At 37.1% G+C, this 19,971-nt stretch overlaps 3 protein-coding genes and 1 non-coding gene across 5 annotated transcripts; all 4 read right to left on the bottom strand.

Moving 5' to 3' along the window:
• Positions 1-220: 220 nt before the first annotated feature.
• On the bottom strand, positions 221-293 carry TRNAR-CCG (transfer RNA arginine (anticodon CCG)). Its single transcript has one exon. It is a non-coding gene; the product is annotated as a tRNA-Arg (tRNA).
• A 355-nt stretch (positions 294-648) lies between these two features.
• On the bottom strand, positions 649-3,025 carry LOC18613139 (patellin-4-like). The gene is made up of 5 exons (XM_007050232.3): positions 2,900-3,025; positions 1,676-2,775; positions 1,424-1,548; positions 1,181-1,322; positions 649-1,081 (listed from the first exon to the last, which is right to left on the bottom strand). The coding sequence occupies exons 2-5, from the start codon at positions 2,525-2,527 to the stop codon at positions 809-811; spliced, it is 1,392 nt and encodes a 463-aa protein (XP_007050294.3). The 5' UTR covers positions 2,528-2,775; positions 2,900-3,025; the 3' UTR covers positions 649-808.
• Positions 3,026-3,070: 45 nt separating this feature from the next.
• Positions 3,071-16,712, bottom strand: TTN8 (Structural maintenance of chromosomes (SMC) family protein). The gene is made up of 18 exons (XM_088803025.1): positions 15,999-16,712; positions 15,642-15,878; positions 15,323-15,556; positions 13,447-13,685; positions 11,832-12,098; positions 11,401-11,671; positions 10,401-10,524; positions 8,945-9,055; positions 8,751-8,858; positions 8,547-8,686; positions 7,336-7,425; positions 7,053-7,261; positions 5,973-6,142; positions 5,175-5,284; positions 4,696-5,072; positions 4,037-4,288; positions 3,407-3,634; positions 3,071-3,304 (listed from the first exon to the last, which is right to left on the bottom strand). Exons 1-18 carry the CDS (start codon positions 16,434-16,436, stop codon positions 3,256-3,258), a joined length of 3,654 nt encoding a protein of 1,217 aa, XP_088659151.1. The 5' UTR covers positions 16,437-16,712; the 3' UTR covers positions 3,071-3,255.
• Positions 16,713-16,869: 157 nt separating this feature from the next.
• On the bottom strand, positions 16,870-19,919 carry LOC18613137 (ENTH/VHS/GAT family protein). 2 transcript variants are annotated; one of them, XM_018124131.2, is made up of 4 exons: positions 19,762-19,919; positions 19,022-19,553; positions 17,845-18,120; positions 16,870-17,404 (listed from the first exon to the last, which is right to left on the bottom strand). In XM_018124131.2, exons 2-4 carry the CDS (start codon positions 19,505-19,507, stop codon positions 17,057-17,059), a joined length of 1,110 nt encoding a protein of 369 aa, XP_017979620.2. In that variant the 5' UTR covers positions 19,508-19,553; positions 19,762-19,919; the 3' UTR covers positions 16,870-17,056. The 2 variants fall into 2 exon arrangements, with proteins under 2 accessions (XP_017979620.2, XP_007050288.3); XM_007050226.3 differs by having other exon boundaries at positions 17,845-18,117; positions 19,762-19,918.
• Between the last annotated feature and the right edge of the window lie 52 nt (positions 19,920-19,971).

Here is a 19,971-nt window from a genome sequence, read left to right as displayed (position 1 = left end):
GCCATGAACCTAAGGCGTACCATTGTTGTTGTTGCTTCTTGGGTGGGACAACTGGGCCATAAAATGTTAGGCGTCTTCCCACCTGGCCACCGCCAGGTATATTTAATTAATTAATGGGTCATAACTCATAACTAAAGCAGAACAATCCCAACTGCAAACTGCCTACTTTTGATGGGCTAAAACGGAGTCGGCAAAATTTTTCTTGACACTAAATCCAGTCCGTTCACGGTGGGACTCGAACCCACAATCTCCCGCTCCGGAGGCGAGCGCCTTATCCATTAGGCCACGCGAACTACCATGCCTCTATTGCCGTCAAATGATAAACCAAGAAGCAGCTACATAAACCGTTGCGAGATCCAATTGCTAAACTTGAGCTCGGGAGAATTACCAAAAATATGTTACTAGTGCTTGAAAAGCACAATGTTACGTGTTCTTAACTGATTATTGATTAGTAAAGATATAGGAATACATTTCTGTAACAGAGTCAAATCTTCATTTTTTTTGAAATATTTAATATGTTTATTGTATAAGTAAGACATCATGAATTATTTGGTGGGTAAAAATTATTTAATTTGAACCATATTAATTTTAAAATAGTGCACTACAAAATGAAAGCAATATGTGCTTCTGTCATCAAGTCCTTGTACAAGTCTTAATATAGCACGAGATATAGCTATTAATTAAGCAGCATCAGAAGAATATTAGTACTACAGCTCACCAAATAGATGGTGTTTAATTTCTAACGCACAGGTGCGAATTTGAGTGTGTGGACAGAGGGTGAAATGATGAAAAAAATCTGCCAACTCTCCTATTTCTTTAAGAAGACGTACATGGGAACCGTGGGCTTGGTTTTGTATCTATAGAGAACCTTCTTCCTCTTGAGCATGAAATTGTCGATAGTTATAACAATCTTCCCTGGTTCTCTGATATAAAATGAATTTCTAACACTCTCTCCCCCTTTTTTTTCCTTGTGTATTTGGAGCAACACCTTGTACGAGCCTTCATCGTCTGGGACGAACTCCTCCTTGTAAGATACATCCCATCCTACCACCGTTAAATCCCAGAGTATTGTCACCCCAGCCTGATTACATACATGACACCAAAGATTAATCCAAAGCAGACCACAAGATTAGTTTTCGTACATTGTAGGGTTATACAGTATATATATGTTTGTATACACCTCAGGGGCTGGAATTTGGATGCGCTCAGATATACTGGCTCTGACGTTGCGCTCTAAAACCTTGTCCTCTGGGGAAAACTCATTGTCGTTCTCTCTTTTGAGACCTCCGTATTCAACTGGAAGGTTTTCTGGAGATACAAATCTTGTTTCCAAAGGAAGTACTTGGATAAAATTAGAAATAAGCAATTGTGATGATATAAGTAAAAAACCATTAACCTCAGTAAAAAAAAAAGCATTTCTCACTTGAGAAGAGTCTCCGAGACTCTCCCTGGTCTGGCAAAAACAATCTTGCTATTCCTTCTTTGAGTTTTCAGCCGAGAAGAAAGAACATGGGATACATAGTACCACAGGGGGACATTTATGATTATCTGCAATTTTCAATTGAGATTAATATATATATATATATATATATATATAGTAGCAATAAGCAATCAGTTAATCCAAATAGCATGATCCAGCTGACTGACTGACTGGCTGGCTATATTTTGGTCTTACACTTCGATGGATGAGCTCGGGATAATGGTCTTGAAACAACATCCAAGCTTTTCGGGAAAGCGAACGCAGTTCCTTGGTGGCAGGCCCTGGTGAGTTCTTCAAGTCTATGATCTGAACTATAGAGTCAGCTCCACCGGCTTCAAACCTGAGTTCCTTGATACCCTTCTCCATGTATTGAACCCTCCATCTTAAAAACTTTTCGCAATCCTCTTCTGAACCAAGTATTTTGTCGTGCATTTGCGTGTTCCTCAAAGCACCGTATATGTTGTAATACAGAGGGTGACCTTCCCTGTCTCTGCTATTCAGGTAGGCCGCCTTTTCTAAATCAGGACCAAAGTTTTCTTGGAGGATTTCGTCAGCCTTGAATTCCTGGCGCCATTTCAACGTCTTTCGAAGCATCTCAAAGGCCTCATGAACCTTGTAATCTTTTGCTTTCAAGAACTTCAGGAACACAACATCGGTCCCTCCATGGCGTTTGCTTGGCATCATAGGTACACCCCACAGTGTTATCTCTTTCAGTTGTTCTATTGCCTCTGCCCTTTCTCTTGGGCTAAGAGTATTGTGTTTAGGTTTCTCCAGGAGAGAATTCCCAAGAATGGCGTCTTCGATTCTGCACCTAAATTCTATCAAGGCCTTCTTCTTTCTGCGCTTCATTTCCATTACCGCAGCTAGTTTCTTTTCATCTTCTTCGCCCGAAGGAGGTTCTAACTTTTCCTCATTGGTGGCTAATTGTCCATTGACTTTCTCATTAGCATCTAATTGAGCCTCGCCATCGATTTCATTAGCCATGTTATGATCCTGAATCTTACCACTTTCTTTGCCTTTCTTCATCTTTGCTCTTCTCTTCACCATAGGGAGAGGGGCCAGCCAGGAACTGAACCCCTGAGCTATAGGGGATTCAATGGAGAGACCCAAAGAGAGGGAGAGCGATCGAGGAGAGCCAAATAAAGAGAGGTAAACGCACGTAATAGTAATTTTTCTTAGAAAAAAGCTGGTTTTGAGTAATGACTCAAATCTAAGATGAGCTTTCCAATTCCAACCGTTGGTTGCCTGCCTTCAAATTTAGATATAGTTACAAACAAATAGTTTGTTTGTCTTGCCTGCCCAATATAGACGGGATAACAATTCATAAAAATTAAAAATTAACCGAAATAAAAAAACAAAAAACCAAAGGTTAGAAACTGTTTTAAGTAGAATTCACCCGATTGATAAAAGGTCACCGACCTGGATTCATATGTCTTGGTTCATTGGGAAGGCAAGAATATTACCCAAAAGGATTTTTAGGGATTTAAGTCGGGGCAGGCGGGCAGCTGCCTCCACTTGCCTCCCTATGTGTATGTGTGTGTGAGCGTGTGAGAGAGAGAACCCAACTCAGAAGTCAGGACTGCCACAACATTTTTGTTCAGATACAAAAGCCTTCAGATTACTTAGCATTTGGCATTCATTTGCACATTCCTACGTCCTACAAAATAAACACTAATTGCTACGAAAATTATAGCATATACACATAATTTCAAGATTGTTGTAACTAAATTTATTTACAGAAAGAATAATTAACAAGCTACAACCTGCCTTTGCCTTCATGACTCCCGGTATTTGGTCAAGTCAAACGTCAAAGTTCTCGAGCAGCTGTAAAATGAGAAAGGATATTTTATGTTGGCATACTTAAACTGGACTTGTTGCCATTTCACTGGCTTCAGGTCAATCACAAGGTGTCTATCAACAACTTACCTCCTCTCTGAATCTCGATAAACCCCAACCAGAGCCTCAGCCTTATCATAAAAGCTATCTTTAAGTGATATCACAATACTTTGGAAACCGCTGCCCCCATCACTGTCCTGACTAGCCCTTGCTCCATCACATGATTTTGAACGGATGAATCCAGCTACCTTGGCAACATTTAGATTATCCAATGCAGCATCCACTTCATCCAATATGAAGAAGGGCGAAGGCTTGTAGCTGAACCACCCATGTTCGTAAGATAACAACATTAGTCCAAATTAAACAAGATCACAAGGGCAACCTCTATGATCCACGTATAACTAGCCCATTTTCCTGTGTAACTTAATCCATCAGATCATCTTTATCTTTATAACAATGTTTAAAGAATGTCCTCAGTCCTCACAGAAGCAAATAGGAGAAACAACTTGAAAAGGGAAAAACTCAAACAAATCAAATTTAAAAAATAGAGAGAGAGAATGGGGGCAAAGTTTAGGACCCTAGTGATAGGAAAATAACAGGTCAAACTGAATGAAAAGACGCATCACAAACATACAAAATGGTACAAAAATATTAAACTAAACACACTGCATCACCTGCAACAGATCCAATCTACATACAATATAGGGGAAAGAGCTCTACCTGTGGATTGAGAAGAGTAGTGCAAGTGCTGCAACAGTTTTTTCTCCACCAGAGAGTTGTTCCATATCACGGAAGCGCTTTGTTGGCGGCATAGCTGTGTACTTGATGCCATGCAGAAAAGGATCATCCTCATTTTCTAAGTTCAAATATGCTGTCCCACCCAATGGATGTGTACCACTTTTAGTTAGCTGCTTGTAAATCCTATCGATATTACTAGAAATATGGTTGAAAGCTTCCATGAACAACTCATATCTGCATAATCATTAAAAAAAGAGTCAAGCAACAAAGTTTCAAAAAGTATGAGCAGACAACAATTGGTAATTTCCCGCACCCAAAACCACAACCAGTCCACCCACCCCCACCCCCCCACAAAAAAAAAAAAAAGGAACCTTTCATTTGCCGATGCATTTAAATGATTATGCATACCGAACAGCTTTTCAAAACAATTAATAGATCCAACTGTTACCCATAATTGATACAGCTCCCATAAACTAACCAACCAGTTGCAATCAAGAAACCAGCATCATATACATTATTTCTACCTAGAAATTCAGTCTGCTAGGTTTAATCATTTCAAACACCTTTTGTCTTTATTTTTTTAATCTCTCTTGGTTACCATGTTAGCTCGCAGTTGCTGCAACATAATAATAGTTTAGTACCTCCTTTGCTTAACTGAATTGTATTCATCTGCTACTCGCTTCTCCTCTTTTCTGGCTGCTTCAAACTCTTCAGTTACATCTCTTTCCTTCTCTTGAAGAGTCTTGTATTGATCAAGTGCTTTTAAATTGGGAGCAGTTCTTTCAATTTCCGACACTAGCGCATCAATTTTTTGTTTGAATTCTGCCTCAAGTTTCTCTCGATCAGAAGGTCTTCTATCCTGCAGAAGAGATCTATTTAACTGACTAAAATCAAACTCTTTCCCTGTTGAAGATTCAGTTTCCATTGGGTCTGAAATGAGAGGAAGCTCAATACGCTCTAAGTCACACTTTTCTGTAATTTCCTGCTTTCGTTCATCCAGTTGAGTAATCTGAGTCTCCTGTAAAATCAGGGAAAGAGATGTATATGGCAATTTAATTCAACATTAGACGTCTTCAAATATTCGAAAATCTGACAGTAAGAAGAAAAAAGATCTTCAGACCTTAGAATTTAATTGGCGATTAAGTTTGGATATGCTTGTTGTAGCTGCAGAAGCCTGCTTCTTCCATTCCTGAATTTCCTTCTCACACTCTTCTGACTTTAATTTCCACTCTACCAAAATATAAATAGGGAAAAATAAACATCAAATTGTACACATTGAGTGGGAGCAGTGTTGTTTGCAGATATGGAGAGACAAGCAGCATAACTGAACAAAAAGTAGCTGTGAAACCTCAAATATTTTTGAATTTTCAAGTGAGAAAAGAACCATCATAAGAATTATTTTCATTGCTATGAGTCAGCAACCATAAACCATGTTGACTGTTACCAATTTCACCCTCCAATTCAAATAACCTCTCTGAAATTATATTAGAAATTTGTGGTAAGAAACACTGTTATAAAGCATCAAGTTAGGAAGTCTCAAGAAGTCAAACACCACTCTTAATTATTGTTATTTTGGCTTCCGTAAAAACTCAATTGTTGGGTAGAATAATCTATTCACGTACATCATGCATGTCAATCTACAGCCATTACATGGCTGAAACTAATATTTACTATATGTATTTACAGTTGCAATGCTACTGTGTAATATAGCTAGAGAAACTAAAGAACTTGAAAACATGACACAGCAAGATCTACATAAGTAAAATATTAGATCCAACTATAAATTTACTAACATGTAAGGATAAAGTGTAAGATATTGCAACTATACAAGTTGATTTGCTCAAAAGAAACATTGAACGGATTAATTTACTCAACAAAAAATTGAACTTCACGTAGAATGTATGGGACAAAACCATACCCTTCACTTCTTCCTTCCACCGATTAATTTCATCAGAAGCTTTTTCTGTTGCCACCTTTACTTCAGCCTCTTTTTTCTGAACCAGTTTTAAATCATTTTCCAAGGAACTGAGAGAAGATTCCAGCTTTTTAATTCGCGATTCTACATCTCGCTTATGCTCATATTCCAACCTGGATGCCAGAAAGAAGAATACATGTCAAGCAGCTGTTGCTATGCCAATGCAGTATGATTTTGAAATGAAATTACTTAAGGTTTAATGACAATCTACAGTTTGGAGATGTAAACATTTTCCTTTTGTAATCTTTGTTTTGCTATAAACAAGAAAGGGTTGAAAACTTGTACATCAGAAAAAGAGCCAAATCTCCACTCTTATTCTTAATCCCTTCCTCATCAACATCTCAAAGCCATATCAAGATGCTATCATAATAATCATAGGCAAACCAGACATCTGCATTATTCAGCAGTATGCCCACCAAAAGCAGATGTCATCATCCAATTTAAAGAATGGCCTAGCAAAAATTCTACTATTTACTAAATGCCAACCTTGTGATTTCTTTCCCCAAAAAGATTTACCTTTCTTTAGGTTTTCACTTCTAGTTAATTCAGCATAATTGGTGGTGCAGTTAAATAGAGCTTATTTCCACTTATAATTTTAGGGCCCCTTTCACTCTATAAGGCATTACAGGGAGCATTTTCAGGTGATGATACGCTCATTTGAAGGTTGCATAACAAGGTGGTTTTGAACATTGGACCATTGGCAACAGGATTTCTGTGGCAATGGTGTAATGCAACTATTACCCTATTCTTTTGGCCGAAAATCTATCAGGGCTGAGTGCGGCTTCAGCCTGCTATATAACTCTTTACATCAAATAGGTATGCTAACTCTTCCACTACCCTTTACGTAATGAAGAATGTATCAAAGGTCCAGAACTCTTAAGAATTAGAATACCCAACAAAGAAGGCGCCAAAAATAAATATATATTGTGGGTCACCAGGGAGGTTTCAATCAGCAAATAAACATATATATTACAGCAGGGGAGACTTATAATGGAGAAAATTATATAGAGAGAGAAAACATACTGGTACTTCAACTTTGCAAGTTGGTTACTCAAGCTAAGCCTCTCTTCTGCCATATTTTGGGCAGCCTTGAGTTGATTTTCTTCGTACTCGCGGATGTTTGCCACACCTACAGACTGGCTAAAATTTTTGAAGAGTCGGTCAACTATTTCATTAATCCTCTTCTCCAGCTTCCTGATGTCTGTGCTCCTCTTATCAATCAAATCCTTTAACTGCAAGCAATTAAACCCATAAGAGAAGCAACATAACAAAATAGAGTAAAAGTGTAATTGCCATCATAAATCACCTTCCGAAACTCAGGAGTTATAAGCCCAATCTCTTTCTTAATATTCTGCTTCTCCTGCTTCAAGTTTTTAAGCTTGTCTTCAATGCTTTTCTGCAACAAAACATTTGTATGTTATGTATCTCATGGAGATCAGTGGTAAATAAAAGATGAATAAACACTCACCTAAGTATCGACACAATCAAGAAAATCATTATAGTATCTATTATGGATCAGATTCAAATGCTTTCAGCAATCTACTTTAAACTATATATATTACTTTCTCAAAATAGAACAAGAATAAAGATTTACCCATGTAATCAACAGAATCAACAAACCATGATGACATCCATTATTAGACCTGTCAATTCTGGACAGAACCAACTAACAGGACATGAACAGTGACACAGAGTTAAGAGAGTTTTGGTTTTGTATAGTCATGTTCGTGTCATACTGTTTATGACATTTAAATATTCGTGTATTTTGTGAGTTGACACATCTAACCCGTATATGACAACATCCAATATTAGACTTGGCAATTTTAGATACGACCAGATAACACGCCAAGAACATGCAACGGAGTTAAAACAGGTTTTGATTTTATATAATCGTGTTCGTGTCATAATCTTGTCAACCCATTTATGACACAAAAATATTTGTCGTATGCCGGTTGACACACCTAACCCTTATATGACATATTTATACACATCAAATTATTGTATTAACAACTCACATTAATCAACATATCTAACCCTTTTAAACTCATTTATTGAATTATTAATATTTAAACATAAAGTAACTTAATATTCGTGTTTAAATAGGTTAATCGTATCTAAATAAGTTAACGATGTCATGTCTAGACAAATTCATCACATGTAAACATGTAAACTGTGACATGTTGTGTAATCCATGCAATAAACATGTCATGTTCATATCAAGGACTTTTGATATGATTAATTAATCATGTCATGTTCATATCAACCCCTTTACCTGTTATATCCTTACCATTACATGACACAATTACAACTCGCCAACATAAACTGCCAGCCCTATCCATTATGGACAAAGAAAAGTTCATCTCTTCCTTTAAACATTAAATAGAGAAGAATGGAAAATTAAAAAAGAAAAAAACTTCAACTACGGCCTTTACAAAAGGATTTTTTTCCCTTTTTCAAAAAAAAAGCATTCTATTAAAAGGTAGGAGAGTTGCTGTATATAAAAGTTGGTCGAGCTACCTTCTCAATGTTAGCATACTGAATTTTCTTTTCAAGTCCACTAATTCTCCCAGAAGTTTCAGACTCTTTTAGCTGCATTTCTCTAATTGATCCGAGCTCTTCCAACTCGGATTCAAATTGTTCCTTTTTTCTTTTCAGACCTGTAGAACACTAACAGTTAATATTATAATAAAAAGGCTTGAAAATATTATGTATAAAACCAACCTTCAATTTTTTTATCATCCCACTTGTTTGACCTTGCTTCCATTCCACCACTTGTACCACCAGTCATCGTGCCAGACTTTGTGAGTAATATTCCATCAACAGTTACAACTAATGCAAGAACATGAATCTATAGATTAACATCGAATTCTACACATAGGTATCAAGAACTAATAAATGAAAAGGATAATATTCACCTTTAAACCTCTCTCCGGTCCAGCTAAGAACCTTGGCTTCTTCAAGATCATCACAAACTAAAGCATTCCCAACAGCAAAAAGAACTGCCTTCTCCAAAGCAGGATCAAATTTACGAAAGTTAAGTTCACAAAGTGTATGGGCATATGGCTGCTTCCTTTCCTTTTTTTTTTTTTTTTCTTTCACATTCTTTAATGGATATAGTTTTTCTTATATATGACAAAATAAGACTAAGGCAGCATCCAATTGAGAAAGAGGAACAAACAAATACCAGAATCCTCTCATTACATGTCTCTACACAAGAATACACAGACAGAAAATCAAACAGTTTCTCAGAATATGTGCTTACCACTATGTTCTTTCTTGAGCATATCAAGCTCACAATGGGATATGAACACCTTTCCTCATATTAATTCAACTAAAAGAATATACTAATAACTTAAAGCAGCTAGAAAAATGCACTCAAATGAAATGGAATTCCAGCCACCATCATAGTTCCAAAAAGCTCACAGAGTATCATCAACCATCCTAAATATGAGACCACCTTCCTGCCATCATGCACATAAACTAGATGATAAACATTTCTTACTTTTTTAATCCAACTTAAGACTCATAGGCAACCATAGCAGAAGCCCAGATTCACACACTCCAAGATTTTACCCTAACACCTCCCAGGCTCCCACACAGTTCCATGCAACAGAAGACATCTTAATGTCCAGTACATTGACACTAAAACCAAGAACATGCCTTTTTTACACACTAACATGGAGCAAAAATAGGAAACAAACTGAAAAGACAGACGATATCAACATCAAATCAAATTCTAAGGAAATGGGGAATCGGGGCCTAATATTCCAACACCATAACCAAATCCATTATCGTCCAGTACATTGACACTAACAAAAAGAACATGCCTTTTTTACATACTAACACAGAAAACTTAGGAAACAGGACTGAAAAGACAGATGATATCAATATCAAATCAAATTCTAAGGAAACATGGAAGCAGGACCTGGTACCAAATCTGTTAGTGACTGATTGAAGTGTGCCCCTACCAGTGGCTTGCCAGATACAACGAAATGTTACATAACCATACATGAAGTGCCCAGAGAACCAGTGTGTAAGGGATAAGAATTATTGTTTGACGAAAGGCATAAGCAGTACATTCAATCATATATTCCATTTTATTTTTGAAAAAAAAAAGAAAAGGCATTTACAATCATTAAAATGTGGGACCAACACATGATTCATAAACAAGGACTTATAAGATACCAGCATACAACCTGGTGGATTTGTACAGGCTGCAGGTGGATAAAGCCCTAGTAATATGGAGTGTGTAACTCCAATAAAGATAAATGTATATGAAGCTCTTCTGTAAATTGTGAAGTAGGATGGCATGTATGAAATATTTCTCCTATAACTAAAGAAAAAGTACTATAAGCTTTGGTAAAGGATATTGGATCACATCAAAGATAAGCTTCGCTGTGCCACCCAACGTGCGCAACCTTTCAATAACTGGCTTAACACGCACTGACTGAAGAGGTATGAAAGTCTGAGGAGGAAGCCTTTGCTCTTTCAAATACTGTAATAACCAACCAGGATTAATACCCATACCACCACTTTGCATAGACATAATTGTTAACCAACAACAATCAAATTAGAATTTGAAGGGAAAAAAATATAGAACAGATCTATACAAGAACAATATTAAATATTGAAAGAAAAAAATCTTGCAATTGCAAACACACTGTTATATGACTATAATAAAAACCAGCAATTCTACTGTTTCTATTTTCTCTGCCTTCTTATTATCATACAAAAGATATAATATACAAAAGGATAACAATAAAGGAGCCAATTCTACATATGCATGAATCATCAATGTGCAAAAGCAATTGAAAATTTCAATTATCATGTATTTTTTTTTCATTTTTCTTATCATTTCTACTCCTTAAAAATAGGGTACAAGGAGGAAGTGGCAAAATAAATCAAGACCACGCTCAGACACACAAAACTACCAATAACATGGATACAGCATTAAAGCCAATATATCCGACAGTAAACAAGGACTCAAGATGATGAATAACAACAGTAATGATGAAATAAACATTCTTGTATGCGGAAGTCATTCCTCTACAAAGATGGTGCTTCTTTCAATTTTTAATCAGATGCCTAGGGGGAGATTTTCCTATTTCCTACTATTGTAACATAGATTTTTCATTGTCAAAAGATTGATGGAAAAATGAAGGCATCATCCCGTTTTACCAAAACAAAGAAATAGAAGTCAGTCAGGTGATTGACTATCAGCACATATAAGCACTTACATTTATTACTACTCAGCCATCTTTGAACAGTTTTTAATAAAGATGTAAATACTTAAATGCAAGTATTAAAAGTTGTTAATAGCAAAATCTAACAAATGACAAGATTACTTGGAGAACACAGCAAAGTAGCAGACCTTAATACATTCCTTTCCAGTATTTTCATCCTCGACTACAACTGCATCCATAAATCTGCCCATTGCAACAGTGATAGCAAGGTTGTACTTCTTCTGAGTTGGCCTACAAAGATCAGTCATGCGACCATGAACGCCTTGAAACAGACGTTTCAGAGTCTCAACAGCTTGAGACAACCTAGCATCCCTTTCGTTTTCATAGCGATCGGCCTTCAGTTCACGTAACTGATTCTCTATTTCACCAATTTTAGACTTGAGATTCTCATGCTTGGATCTACATGCCAAAATTCAAAGTGGGAGGAAAAAACATTTTAGATAAGCACAGGACATCTTCAAGATTGCAAGTACAGAAAATAAACAAGAACTTAGAACTACACAAAACACATAGGAATGAGAGCAATGCAGCAAAAAACTAAATCATCAACTTGAATAACCTGGCATTCTGGTGTCTATCTTGCATTTCTCGCAGCTCCTTTTTCAGATCTGCAAGCTCATCCTTCTGTTTAGCAGAGGTATCAAGAATCTTCTTCAGTCTAGCTCGCATTTGGTCCTCCTGTGCTTCCAGTTCATGCTCCCTATTACTCAATTGTTGAAGATTTTCTTCCAAATTTTTTTGAGCTTCAATATCAGCATGTTGCTGCCTATCCAAAACCTCCTTCTCATCTCTTAATTTTGCAGTTTTCATCCCAGCATCCTCCTTACTGAAATGCCAAAGTCCCCAAGATGATGTTAATAAACAGAAAGTTCTCAGCTTTGAAAAGATTCAATTTTTAACTTATGAAGTTTAGTTACATGCACTGACAAAAACAAGTAAGATACATGCCCAGAGATATATACATCACCAACCATTTAATTAGGTCAAATGAAAACAAATTGCAGAGGATGACTACTGTAGCACCTTTTACAAACAAATTTGAATAATTCAAACAAAGGTTAACCAATGAACAATGAATCCTAATTAAATGAGTTTGGAGGAAATTTGAAATCATGGAAGAAAGGAAAAGATTCAACTCCAACCTGCAGAAAACCAGACAAATTATTACCATGACTAATAACAGCAACTTTAAGCGACACTCTGAAACAGAGAAGAAATTGTGTTTTGATTAGCTATACAAATGTAATAAGCAATCCCTACTCACAGATTGTATCTATCAAACTGACAAGAATAATGCACAACACAATCAACAACAGACAAAAAAAAAAAAAAAACAGATCAGCTAATATCATTGATCCAATTTTCAACTCCAAATTCACCTCAGGCAATCCAAAAGACTGCATATCTGAGAACCATCTGAACTTATTTTCTCAAGACTATAAGGAACAAAATGTCTTTCCCAAAATGTGTCACAAACAATGCCCACCAGTAGAGAATTTTATTAGTTGATAATAAAGCCGAGCTAGGAACCATAAAGCCAATATGTCATTATAATGAACAGAGTAGCTACCAGATGAAAAACCTATAGGAAATGGCAAATGAGGTCAATTCAGTTTTGACACTTGGGATTGATTACATCAAAAAGATAAACTGCTTTCTCTACATTAAACAAAGATCATTTATGCAATATTTAAAGCCTGATTACATGGCTTTTCTAACATATTTGACGAGCTGGTCTTCTCTCCCTTTTTTTGTAATATTTCAGACGGGGAAAGGGGATTTATCATAAAAGTCAGCATTCTACACACACAGACACACAAAAGAAAAGGAAAAAGAAAAGAAATAAAAAATTAACACCATGTTTCTTGTACGTGCTAAAATTGTTTCAGAAACTGTTCAATTCCACTTAACTCAGGCTACTGATTCTAATCTTCGAAAAAGAAAACTTACACCAACAAATTTTCTTTAATGAGATGAGGGAAAAGAAGGAAAAGAGAACACTTTTAAGGATTTTCCAGCAGAAGTGGATGGCAAATGAAACTGGAACACTATCATAGAATATGACCAGGAGTCAAGTTGAATTGGAGAGAAAACTGATATTTCAGCAGCAATACAATCCATGCAAGGAAAGAAACTGAAGAATTTCATCACATAAGGAACAAAAAAGAACTTACATTTGGAAATATTCAGTAAGTTGACTGTCAAGCAAAGGGAGTTTCCCAGTACCATCTCGACTTTTTTCGTTCAAGTCTTCCAGTTTTGCAGTCAGATCTTGTATGCCTTTCTGTAATTCTTTTATATCATTGGTATGTTTCCTCCTTTCTTCCTTTTTTCTTTCAAGCTCCTTTCGGCTACTCTTGATTTTTGAATTAATGCGTGACATTTCTTCATTTAATTTCAAAAGCTCAGGTTGCTGCACTCAGGGATAATATAAAAAAAAAAAACAAGCCACAAGCCTCTCTTCAGCTCATTAAATTTACAGATAATTAACGGTTAGAAACTAGCAACACAATAAGTAAAGATTACACATGTAGAAGCACAAAGAAGTATACACAATAAATATAGTGCATTTTCAACAAAGATCATGCCATATGAGCAATTTGTGGCACATGTTCACGTCGAATCCATCAGAAATTTCCATCCTAATGTCAAATATCCACTCTTATATGTGAATAACCATGCTAAAAAACTCACTAATAGATTACATATTTCATACGAGGGACTAAGTATAAAAAGCATGCAAGGAAAGGTCATTTGAGAAGTTAGAACCCAGTACATAATTAGAATATTGAAGGATCCAGAAGGCATAACACACACAATTTCTAGTATACCATGATCACATAAGATAATAAACCATTAACCAAAAATTAAAGACACAACAGATAAAAATGAAAAAACAATTTCCAACATGAAGAGTCCCGTTAAGATTGCAATTTGAAGCCAACATCTGGAGATTGACACAACCAATAACCAAAAAAACCATCATCTTTTGGTATGTGTAGCACACCTCAAATACTTGCCCCAAAATTAAGTCACTTCATCTGAAGGGATAATCATCAGGGAATCAGATTCCAAAGATAAGTCACAAAGTATTTTGCCCCTAGCATAAATAGCCAAACCAATCTAAAACTATATTTACAATAGACCAATTTATGTCCCATAATTAATGATACTGCCAATAAAAAAAGAAGCTTAACACAGCTTTGAGCACCATAATCAACCTTGATTCTCAAATTCTCAATATAAGCTTACACCAGAAACACCAATAGTTCCAATGCCATGTCATTTTAGTAAGATTACCAAATGACAACTGTTGATCCATTATCTTCCAAGTTGATACATCTTGTCTTAGAATAGGGCGTAGCAGGGGGTGCCCTTTTAAGCATTATGATGACAGCTAAGTTTTTTAGCACAACCTACATTTAGTGTCCACCCAGGCAGCGAGGCAAATCAATATGAGAGATGGCTAACGGAAAGGGCTACATTTCACCTCATGAACAGCTCATGCTAAAATCACAGTGCATAATAACTTGTTGGGTTTTGCTAACCAATGCCCTAAAGACACTCTTTAAGGTTAGTTAAAATACTTTTTATAGTAATACTTTGAAGTAAATACAGTAGTTAACAGTTAAGTGATAAACTACAATGCATTAGGAGAAGATATTACCTAATTTAGTAACCTTAAAGAGTACCCTTAAGACACTCGTTAGCAAAACCCAAGCTTGTAAGCTTAGTCTACAAACATTCTCCCAAAAACTGAGATCAATATATCATTAACTGAAAGAAGTCCTACCTACACATAAAAAGAAGCAACCTAGTCACCACAGAATTTGTGGACTAGGAAATAGCCTAGTGGTAGCGACATCTTACCCCAAAAAGGAGGTCTCTAGTTCAAATCCCCCCTTCCCCAACTTAGCCATCAAAAGAAATAGTCGCCAAAGACTTAACCAAAACTAATTGACAAACTTGCATTCCAACCTAGATCAAAAATTTAAGTCCAACAGTAACATTCTGCACTGACTCAAAAGAAAAAGACTTGGAAGAACTCACACTTTTATCGAGCCTAATGCTTCTCTCAGAGATCTTCTTTTCACAATGAGCTATCTCTTTAAGGTACTTGGCCTGCTCCTTCTTCTTTTTAGCTGCTTCAGTTTCAAAATGTTCTAGCTCACGCATCACATCTTCACGATTCCTCTTTTCAGAGTTGAGTTCCTCAGTAATCTTGTCAATATCCTTCTCTATGTTAAGCAATTGCCACAAGTAGTGTTCTTTCTTCAAAGATTTCTGCACGGAAATGTTGGCAAGCCATCTTAATGTCCAAAAAAGAAAAAAACAAGTAAATTATACAAAGAAAAAATGTTAATTATACCAGCTCATCTTGCAAGCGAAAGTGTTTCTCAGCTTCTTCCTTCTGTTCTTTCTTTTGCTTTCTCTCCATCACTATTGTCCTCTTTCTCTGATAAATAAGCGCTGATTTTTCCTCGGCTCTAGCTTTTTGCTCTTCCAGATCCTCATAATCTCTCTTGAGTTCTTCAGAACCCGAAATCTGCTCGAGCAGCCCAGTAAGTTCTTTGGGGTTTTTTGAAGCAATGGACTCCACGTCACCCTAAGACCACAAATTATTCACAAAATTACATTATTATATCTTATAAGTTAGCGTCAACTTCCAACAAAAATCCTATTTGAAGTTATAAAAATGAAATTTAAAAAAAAAAAACAAAATTACCTGAAATACAAGAAAATTCCGGGCCTTAACAAGAATACCAAGGGATCTTAACTTCCCATTGTAGTCATCCCAGTTAACAACGCTGCCGTCGATACGGTACTCGCTAATGCCGGCTGGGGTGATGGTACGGGTGAAACAGAGCTCGGAGCCACCAGCAAGTTGGTAAACTAATCGCACAAATGCGCGTCGGCCACGCTGTTCTTTTTCGCGGTCGTCGTAAGCGTAAATTAGGTCTTTGAGTTGGGCCCCACGGAGCTGTCCCGTTCGGACTCCAAGAACGAAGCTGATTGCATCCATGAGATTAGACTTGCCGGCCCCATTCGGTCCAATAATGGCGGTGAAGTCGGAGAAGGGACCGATAGATTGGAGGCCCTTGTAGGACTTGAAGTTCTCAAGCTCTAAGCGGAGGATTTTGCCTGGAGAAGTGAGGGACGGCATGGTCTTTGGATTTTTGGAGATGAAGAGTTAGGGTTTGGGGGGTCTGGGTGGAAAGCAAAACAAGGGTTTGTACGGGAGGTGGAGGTGAGAAGAGGATTTTCCAGGGAAATGGAAGGATTACGGATTGGGCGGAGGGGGCGAGAATTGGCGGGAGGGGAGAATTTGGGAGATTATATTATGGAAGTGGAGTTTGAGTTTCCATTTTCGAAGCGGAGAGTGGTAGAGTTGCAAGAGACGTTTCTTCTGGTGGGTGGGGTTGCTTCTCACTTCGGGGAGTGCATCCCATTTTTACCCTTAATGAGTTTTTAACGTTAGCCTTGCGGGTTGCGGCCTTCCCAGGCCAGGCCTTTTAGACTTGAGGATTTTCTGTATAATCAATCAAATGATTTTAGAGTCAAATTAAGACTCTGTTTGCATTAAGTGAGACAGGAGGTTTTGAATTTTGATAGAGAGATTAAATTCACGTCATACACTCCTAGTCCTGTAATTACATAACGTTATCAACTAATATTCAGCCAATCGGCTTAAGAATCTTATTCACTCTTAATTACAATAACCCAACCATAAAGTTCTACCAACACAAGATGACCAAGGGACAAAATTACACCTAGCAAACCCCCTCACTTCTCACTCAATGTTTTCTTATCACTGCTGCATTCAGTACTACTACTATCTCCTTTGGGGAATGCACCCATCTTGGTTTCGTCATGGGTCCAGGAGGAACCACCTATCACAGGTTTGTTACGGGTCTCAACTGGAGCAGAGACATTAGCCTCAGTGGTGCCACTGTTTCCAGGCTTCAAACCAGCTTCTAGTTCCTCGAATTTGGAGATGACCTGTTGAAGCTCATCATTCAGATTCAGTGCCTCAAACAGAGTTCCTTCATCATCAGTAGTGCTCTCTATGATCATCTGAATGACTGGCTGTGACTGCTTGCACTTCTCCAACATGCTCTCTGTCAGCTCGTCCTGCAATCACACAAGAACTTTTCTGAGTTCTTCAGTTTTCCATGTCTGCTCTTTCCTTCGATTTATCATTCCAATTTTAAAGGGGGTTGGCACATTCTGGGAGAATGCATTTAATCCAGTCCTACTAACTTGGATGATATCATGCCAATATCACATTGGAAGAACAAAAAGCTACATGATGCCGTTAACAAATATTATTTGAAAAATATAATAACAACTAATGTGCAGTAGCATTTCAGTTTCCCGGCATGCCAAAGAGATCAAAGAGCAGGTAAGATATGGAAAAAAAAAAATCTCCAGCGGGAGTTACAATATTATGCTATCATCCCATATAATATCAGGAATAATGTTGAGTAGAAATAACTGGATATGCAGCAAGGTCTACAAACTACATAGCACACAGTTAAATCCTGCTTTCCTGCTAGAAGCAGAAGAATTACCTTTGTTGGCTTTGGTTCTGTGTCCGTTTTCAACATGCTAGAGAGAACCTCAAGACTGTTCCGAGTTACTTCAAAAAGTTCCTTCTTTTGTTCCACTGATAGACTCCCATTATTATAGGCAAAAGTACTAAGATCACTACCATGCAATCCTGTGTTATTGACAGGATAATTTTCAGGGGGAGGCAATGGCTCTTCCATGTAAGACTCCAAGGTATAGTGCAAGGGTGAGTTCTCGTCATCCACTGGCAGGTGTGAACTTCTTCCCTTCAAGCTCTGCTTTATATTAAAATAGGAGAAAATGTAAGCAAAAAGCTGAATGCATGATAGACTGCATGCAATTGGTGTAGGTAAGAAAAGTATGACAGCATCCAGAAGGGAACAAATTGGCAATTGATAGACTATATGGTAATTTATCAAAAATTAAATATCAGAAAAAAAAAACAAAACAAAACCACATTTAGTAAGGTCACATTATTGTTACAAATTCTCCAATAAATACATATTTTTATTGTTAAAATGGATTGTGAAGGATCAAAACATTGGATATAAGAGTAAAGGGAAGAAAATGAAATGATAACACAGTCAAAGGTGACTTCGAAGCTTCAATAGTTGGCTTGAGCAAATCCAACCTGCAAGTTGGCATTTTCAACATCTAATTCCAGCATATTTTGAGAACACTGAGTGAACCCCTGGCTGAACTTAGAACAAAAGAGAAAAACCTTGTAGCCGCAGGTACTCATTCTCCTAATTATTTTAATTCTATAACATGAAAATTGAAATGGGAGGGGTATTAGTGACAGGAAAAGGAAGGGAAGAACAAAAGGTGTGTTATGTGCATATAATTTATCATAGCAAATTGGTATTGGTGCTAGCCAAAGTCTTGCTGCCTAAAAACTTGTCTGCATTTTAACCCCAGAGCACAATAAGGGAAAGGTGTATATATGATCTGAAATAACAAGAGCTATACTAAATTTCGTCATGCTAAACATTTCATCCAGAGAATTTCTGCAGCCATAATTAAAGTGCAGCAGATTGACAGATTTTATTTATATGATGCAACAATGAAACTATAAATGCCATTGCCCGGTGATTGTCATCAAAGTACTAATAAAACTATGTAGAGCTTAACCACGACATCAGCACATGAAAGAACATGAATCAAGGTGGAAATATTTACCATATAAGTTTGGTGAAACACAGGCAGATAAGCAAGATCCTCAGACTGTCCCCAGGCGCGAATCAACTGCAAAGCCCTTTCTCTATTCCCATTATCCGTATGTGGATTCTCAATCATCTTAACCATCTCTTCCAACAGTTTCTCCGAAGCCACCTCGGAAGCTACCTTCTCACAATTCATTGTACAAGCTTCCAACAAATCAAGACTCAACCTTTGGCTGACAACATTTTTTCCAGATATCTTCTTTTTTATGGCCCTAACAATTTCGGTCCCATTAAACTCTTCACTATTGATCATAGCACATATCCTCATGTTCATTCCCCAGTTGGGTTCTTCTAAGGTCTCTAATGTAGCCTCATCGACCATTTTTGATTCGGGTGTGGGGCCTTGTAGAATTTCCTTCATTTTACCACTAACCATTCTACCCATTTGAGCTCCACCCGTTTTCAATCTCTCACCCCATTGAGCCAGTTTCATTTTATCCATATCCTCCTTGTTTTCTTTACTGATAAAATCAAATCTCCAATTCAAGCTAAACGGAAAAAAAAAAAAAAGGCCCTCAGTGCAAGAAATTCAATCCCTTAAGATTTACCCAAATAAAGCATGAGTGTTTACTAGCAGAGCCAAGAGAACGAATATAGTAGAAAAAAGTGGGTAAATAGAGATCATAGCATAAACAAAAACAATAAGCAGAAAAATCATAAGAAGATAAATGAAACAAAGAAAACAAGTTAACGAACCTGAGCTGAGCTATGGTAAAAGAGGGACAAATCGAGGCTTTGGGTTTGAATTAGGATTTGGTCCCTTTTTCTTTGACACTTCGTTAGAGGAGCGAGAGTGGAGAGGGAGAGAAAGATTTATAGATGACAGATGAGGGTGTGGAGAATGGTCCACGTCTGAGGTACGCGTGGCTTGTTTAGCAACCCCGTGGCTCGTGGACCCCATGGGAT

This window comes from Theobroma cacao, chromosome 1 (genome assembly GCF_053813885.1).
Source record: "Theobroma cacao isolate CCN51 chromosome 1, ASM5381388v1, whole genome shotgun sequence".
Lineage (NCBI taxonomy): Eukaryota > Viridiplantae > Streptophyta > Magnoliopsida > Malvales > Malvaceae > Theobroma > Theobroma cacao.
The sequence above is the reverse complement of the archived record's forward strand: the minus strand, read 5'-3'. Positions and strand labels throughout refer to the sequence as shown.

Coding starts and splice junctions, on each gene's coding strand:
- LOC18613139 (XM_007050232.3), bottom strand. CDS start 2,527: ATGGTGAAGAGAAGAGCAAAGATGAAGAAAGGCAAAGAAAGTGGTAAG. Junction 1,549..1,675: donor CCGAGCTCATCCATCGAAGT/GTAAGACCAAAA, acceptor TGAAAATTGCAG/ATAATCATAAATGTCCCCCT. Junction 1,323..1,423: donor GTCTCGGAGACTCTTCTCAA/GTGAGAAATGCT, acceptor TTTGGAAACAAG/ATTTGTATCTCCAGAAAACC.
- LOC18613137 (XM_018124131.2), bottom strand. CDS start 19,507: ATGGATAAAATGAAACTGGCTCAATGGGGTGAGAGATTGAAAACGGGT. Junction 18,121..19,021: donor TGTTTCACCAAACTTATATG/GTAAATATTTCC, acceptor TTTAATATAAAG/CAGAGCTTGAAGGGAAGAAG. Junction 17,405..17,844: donor CAGAACCAAAGCCAACAAAG/GTAATTCTTCTG, acceptor GTGTGATTGCAG/GACGAGCTGACAGAGAGCAT.
- TTN8 (XM_088803025.1), bottom strand. CDS start 16,436: ATGCCGTCCCTCACTTCTCCAGGCAAAATCCTCCGCTTAGAGCTTGAG. Junction 6,143..7,052: donor CTTGCAAAGTTGAAGTACCA/GTATGTTTTCTC, acceptor TCTGGCATCCAG/GTTGGAATATGAGCATAAGC. Junction 3,305..3,406: donor TATCGAGATTCAGAGAGGAG/GTAAGTTGTTGA, acceptor CTCATTTTACAG/CTGCTCGAGAACTTTGACGT.